General features: G+C 45.3%; 1 protein-coding gene across 1 annotated transcript; it reads left to right on the top strand.

The window, feature by feature from the left end:
- Positions 1–1,764: 1,764 nt before the first annotated feature.
- On the top strand, positions 1,765–6,254 carry LOC144606843 (uncharacterized). Its single transcript, XM_078423267.1, has 2 exons — positions 1,765–2,874; positions 6,170–6,254. Exon 1 carries the CDS (start codon positions 1,844–1,846, stop codon positions 2,855–2,857), a length of 1,014 nt encoding a protein of 337 aa, XP_078279393.1. The 5' UTR covers positions 1,765–1,843; the 3' UTR covers positions 2,858–2,874; positions 6,170–6,254.
- The last annotated feature ends 260 nt before the right edge of the window (positions 6,255–6,514 follow it).

Below are 6,514 nucleotides of genomic sequence, written 5' to 3'. Positions count from 1 at the left end.
GGCTGGATATTGATATTAGAGATGTGCAGAGATCGCAAAATATTTTAGGACTGAAAGATGTTACAGGTTCCCAGTACCTGGGAGTGTTCTGAATCAAAAAAGAATAGCTCTTTGAAATTAAAATATTGCTGGACTAGAATCTACAGTAGACCTGTGCACAGGGAGGTGATGCTGAATTGGACTTGCTACCAGTTAAAATTGATGCAAAGTTAGAAGAGTGTAGAAGGTCGGGAGGATTGTCAATTCTAGAGATAATAAAAGCTTGGAGGAGGGTTTCAGCAAGATGTGAGCTGATGCAGGTTCAGTGGCATGTGTTGTTACTGAGGTGACTTTGGCAATAGAGATTATGAAGTGGATATTCAGTGAGGTGATCTTCTGGGTTGAAAGGGGATGGCACGATTGTGGTTTGGTTCAGTCTTGGACAATGGCCAGAGGCAGAGGTGCAGTTAAAGGTAAGGGTGGTAGGATGACATATAAGAAAATGAAATTCATATGGTCTGCAATAAGTGGGATTACGTGATAGCAGTTGTATTTCATATGTTTTACTCCACTTCCAATATTTTGCTGCATCCAATTTAATGGGGTCTGAATTTCTGAATCTGGCTACAATGTGCAGCCATTTCTGCAGATGAAAACTCATCACCAACAACCACGAAGATATTTTTAATCCCATGAAATATTTTTGATGATATCATTGGCCATCAAATACTGGATGATTGACAAGTGGCATGACCATTTAGTAGGAGTGAAAGAAAGGTAAGTGATGGAAGAGAGGGTTGAGAGTCATCAGTGTATTTATAGAACTTGAATGGTACTCCGAGAGTGCAGTCGCATGTGCTCTGATCCAATCCATCATTTATATATCCTTATGATGTATATCCTATTGGATGTGAGGTTTGGGTGCGCTTGGCTGATTCTTTCTCAGAGTGTCCCTTAATTGGACGTATTCTCTAATGTCACATTTATTTAAGTGGGAGATCTGCCAACATGGGAAAACCTGACCTGAATTCAGAAACAAGATTGAAGTCTAATGGGAAGATTATAAACTCGTCCTTCTACAATTACATTCAAGAAAATGGGGCTTTGCAGAATGTAATTTGCTTTTTGATTCAAACTGAATTCTTCTGGCTAATTCAGTTTTCTCTGTGACACCATCAGCATAGGGAAGAGAGTCATATGTGGCCGGCAATGCAGAGACAGAAACTGCTGAGCACCAAGGTAAGCCGAGACACAGAGAATGAGTCATTCACTTGAATAATGAAGGTCAATTCAACTGGTGACATGGGTCTTAAATGGTGAAAGCCTGTTTGCAACTAAATCATCAATGTCAGACCATCGGTTCGGGGAGAGGAGTCCACTTGAGGATAAGAGGGCAAAATTATAAACATTGTAGAATGTGGGATTTTATTTCGGAGTCACGTGAGTGACTACGTGAAGACCCCGTCCTGCACGCATGCGCGACATTAGCGTTCACGCAATGCACCCGCGACGAACGGGAGTCCAAGGTGCTCCCGCTACAATTTAAAAAGTCGGGCCGACAGGTAAGTTCTACTGTGGCCGTGAATATTTCTCTGTGCTCTGCTTTAGGAAGCATTGGCGACCCAAGATGAGCAAGACCAGAGGAAGGAAAATTGCAGTTCGCCCCCGTTCGTTTCCCGTTGAGGAACGTTCTTTGGAGGGGGGGCAAGAGGCGGCAGTAACTACCGAGCCGAGCCCAGCATCGCTAGTGCAGCCTGAGCAGCGGGCTGGAGGTACCTGCAGCCAGAACCGGGCGGTAGTGTCCGACGATTCGGATGAAGATGCTACACCGCTACACAGCGGCTCTGGCAGCCGCCTAAGCCGAATGGAACGGCTTATGGAGCAAATGCTCCAGCGAGACCTGCTAAGAGAGCAGCAGCAGACTCGCCAAGGGAGGGCTCAGAGCGCCCAGGCACTCCCGCAGTACCCTTTAGGGGCACTGGCCATTGTGTCACCTTCTAATGAAGGCAGCAGTGGCGACCAGGCCTGGGCTGGTCAAGAAGAGGGGTTGTTGGCTGAAGATGTCCGGAGTACGCAGAGTGTACAGGATCAGGAAGAGCTGCTGGGGGTGGTCAACCGCTACGTGGTCATTCCACGAGGGGGTCGGCCTTTAGAGCCGAAACTTGCAGCCAGCATTGACCACCTGTCCTCAAAACCCCTACAAGAACGGGTGGTCAATGAGGCTCTTGAGCTATACACAGCCCCAGAAAATTGTACATCATTAAATGTACCAGCTGTAAACAGCCAAATTTGGGGACATTTGGGGCCGAATATCAGGACCCTGGAGTTGAAGCTCCAGAAGATCCTTAAACTCCTGACTGCAGGAATAACATCATATGCTCGGTCCATTGATGGGGTGGACATTTCCACAAACCAGCAAGACACATTAGCTCTGCTGTGTACCACCCAATACCAGATAAATATCCTACGGAAGGAAAACATCAAGCCTGCCCTCAACCCTAAGTTTGCGGGACTCTGCAAAACACCGGGTTCAGAACCTCCAATTCTGCTCTTTGGGAAGGATCTTCCAAAAAAGGTGAAAGACCTAGAGGAAGAATCCAAGACCTTTGGTCTCGTGAGGGTAGGTTTAGGACCGAGCAGACCTAACAAACCCAGGCGGCAGTACCTCACGGCGTCCACCAGTCATAGACCACCATATGGGACTGGTGAAAGCTCGGGGTCCGCAATTATTCCCCGTAAGCCTTTTTTAGGCCAGGGCCCAGAGCGGACCCCATGGAAAATGCGCCACCCCCAACAACAACAACATCAACGTCAACAGCAGCCCTCTACAGCCCAGCAGACACCTCATCGTCTAGCGAAGAGGCGCAAGAAAAATTAATACCAATAACCATGGAGGTAGGTGGGTCTGGTACCTCTCGGCATATGAGCAGTAGGGGCTCTATATTATCAGGGGGGAGATTGCACTTGTTTCTGGATGCATGGGAAACCATTACTAATGACAAATACATACTAACCTGCATTCATGGTTATAAGATTGAATTTGTTCATGAAAACGTTCCGCCAGTTCAGCACATACCCCAAAGGGTATTCACCCTCTCAGTCAAAGACAAACAAGAGGGTCAAGCTGAACTTGTGAGGCTACTAGCAAAAGGTGTCATTGAAAGAACAAATCATGAACCTTTGGAATTTGTGTCTAATATTTTCACCAAAACTAAAAAAGATGGTGGATGTCGCATCATCATTGACTTAACTACGTTAAACGACTCAGTTAAGTATACACATTTTAAGATGGAAACTTTTGAAACCGCCAGACTTTTGATTTCTACAGGTTACTTTCTAGCAGGCATTGATTTAAAAGATGCCTACTACTCAGTACCCATACACAAGGAGCACCGTAAATATTTAAAATTTATCTGGATGAAACAGCTATGGCAATTTAAAGTCTTACCAAATGGACTAACCTCCGCTCCAAGGTTGTTCACTAAAATCTTAAAACCCGCCTTGGCGTTATTAAGAAAACAAAAGCATATAGTCATGGCGTACTTAGACGACATTTTAATAGTAGGGAAAACCTTGGAGACAGCTATTTTGGCAGTAGCAGCCACCAAACGTTTGTTTGAAACTTTGGGGTTTGTCATACATCCAGATAAATCCAATCTTACACCGTCCACTACCATGGACTATCTTGGATTTACGATTGATACTGTTCGCATGGTTGTAACTCTGCCAAAGGGGAAAGCATCAAAATTGGCACTATCATGCCACGAACTAATGCATAAACGTCAGCCAACCATACGGCAGGTAGCTAGAGTTATTGGCAAAATGGTAGCAGCCTTTCCAGCTGTACAATTAGGGCCTTTGCACTACCAAAATTTACAAAGAGCAAAAGTGCACGCACTAAAGCAAAACTCAGGTCACTTTGACCGAGCTATGTATTTAACTGCTGAATCCATTACAGAGTTACAATGGTGGACAAGGAACATTAGCCTCAGTTCCAGTCCCATAATTATCACTAACCCAGTATTAACCATTCAAACGGATGCCAGTGCTTTGGGTTGGGGAGCAACTAACATGCAATCCAGCACAGGGGGCAGATGGACTAATTCTGAATCATCTTGCCTACAGACACGAGGTATCAACTATTTAGAAATGTTGGGTGCGTTTTATGGTTTAAAAGCATATTCATCTAATACGCATCATGCACATGTCCGGTTGCAATTAGATAATACCACGGTGGTGGCCTATATCAACCACATGGGTGGTATAAAGTCAACATCGTGTGACAAATTGGTCAACATAATTTGGCAATGGTGTGTCGAAAGACATACTTGGTTATCAGCAACTTACCTACCAGGTAAGCAAAATACAGTGGCAGACACCAGGTCACGCAAATTTAACGATAACATCGAATGGATGTTAAATCCCAAAGTATTTGCCGAAATTACAAAACAATATGGCACACCAGATATCGATCTATTTGCATCCAGGCTAAATCACCAGGTACCAACGTATGTCGCTTGGGAACCAGACCCTGAGGCAGCAGCAGTTGATGCATTCACGCTGTATTGGGGGAAAATGTTATTTTATGCTTTTCCACCCTTCTGCCTCATCAGTCGGGTGTTACGCAAGATTCAATTGGATTCCGCTTCAGGAATCTTGATAATACCCGACTGGCCTACACAGCCATGGTTCCCAGTGGCCCTCGACATGGCTGTCGAAACACCGTTGGAATTCCCCAGCAGTCCGGAATTATTAATCCACCCAGTGTCAGGCATTAGTCACCCGTGCCATGACAGAGTCAATCTCCTGGCTTGCAGATTCTAAAAAGACCTATACTGGGCCTGGGACTGTCTGAGGATGCCATCAACATGATGACCGCATCCCACCGGGAGTCCACCAGGCGACAATACCTGACCAACATAAGAAAATGGGAACGGTATTGCTCCGAAACAGGAACTACCTACACTACAGCAACACCCACCAGTGTTGTAGAATTCCTGGTTGGATTACATCGGGAAGGACTCAGCTACAGCGCCATAAATACAGCCAGGAGTGCGTTGTCAGCTTATTTGGTTCCAGCAGCAGGACAACTGGCTTTGGGGTCCCATCCACTAGTAACCAAAGTCATGAGGGGCATTTTTAACACTAACCCTCCCAGACCAAGGTACACTCAGATCTGGGATGTCAGCATTGTGCTGACGCACCTTAGGGGATGGCCACCACCCAGGGCACTCACGCTGGAACAACTTACACTGAAATCAGTCATGCTCATGGCACTAGTGTCAGCTCAAAGGGTACAATCCCTCCACCTTCTGAGGCTGGACAGCATGACAGAAACATTGGACTGTTTCACATTCCACATTCAGGGACTGGTCAAACAAACTAGACCAGGTACCACGCCTCCAGTTATGGAGTTCTGCACATATTTATCTGACCCACGGCTGTGTGCCAAAACCCATCTCGCCAATTACATAGACACAACACTCAACTTAAGAGGGAGAGAAAAAGCCTTATGGATAAGCCACAAGAAGCCTCATGGTCAGGTGACGAGCCAAACCATTTCAAGGTGGCTCAAGCAGGTGCTTAAGTCCGCGGGAGTAAATACCAATGTTTTCAAATCTCACTCCACCAGGGCTGCATCTACGTCGGCGGCAAGTCGAATGGACGTGCCTATGGACCATATACTGGCCAGAGCAGGATGGTCCTCGGAAAGAACTTTCCAAAGGTTTTATAATAAACCGCTGGCGCAACCTGCTACATTTGCAGACAGAATTTTAGAGTCTGCAGATAATATTTAATTTGAGCCCTGGGGAGCTCTCTGTTTTTTGTTGTCATTAATAAACCTTTTTTGTTCACAAACAGGCTCTTTATTGCGATAACATACTTCCTCCCTCTAAGGTCTTCAGACAGTGAGTGAAGCATGAGCTGGTACACGGTTCGGAATCACAGAGCTTTGAAGTCTTCACGTAGTCACTCACGTGACTCCGAAATAAAATAGTAAGATTAAATGAGAACTTACCAGTTCGAAGTTTGATCTGTATTTTATGAGGAGTTACGATGAGGGACTACGTGCCCTCCGCTCCCACCCTTTTTTATACAGATCAACTGGTAATCAAGTTCTTATTTTTTCTTTACTATATTTATTTCAATCGTTGTGTTTTTTCTGTGAATCCACACCGCTGCTTTGAAGAATGTCGCGCATGCGTGCAGGACGGGGTCTTCACGTAGTCCCTCATCGTAACTCCTCATAAAATACAGATCAAACTTCGAACTGGTAAGTTCTCATTTAATCTTACTATTAATCTTGCTATCTCTAGCCTCACAGGGAACTGCCTTTCTAACAACAACAAGGAAATCGTTCCTTCTAGGGTTAGGGTTAGTTGTGATGATTAAGAAGCGTTATTGAGGTATAAAACAGATTACTGTGCTTTCTCACCCATTTTATGCAAAGCAGACTTTTATCATTCCACTAGATTAAGTGGACCCGTTGGGCCCAAACCTCTCATGCATTGGTGCAACATCCTCTCTTCCCCCC

The sequence above is a fragment of the Rhinoraja longicauda genome, chromosome 27 (genome assembly GCF_053455715.1).
Source record: "Rhinoraja longicauda isolate Sanriku21f chromosome 27, sRhiLon1.1, whole genome shotgun sequence".
In the NCBI taxonomy this organism is placed as follows: Eukaryota; Metazoa; Chordata; class Chondrichthyes; order Rajiformes; family Arhynchobatidae; genus Rhinoraja; species Rhinoraja longicauda.
This window is presented reverse-complemented; position numbering and strand designations above follow the sequence as displayed.

Coding starts and splice junctions, on each gene's coding strand:
- LOC144606843 (XM_078423267.1), top strand. CDS start 1,844: ATGGAACGGCTTATGGAGCAAATGCTCCAGCGAGACCTGCTAAGAGAG.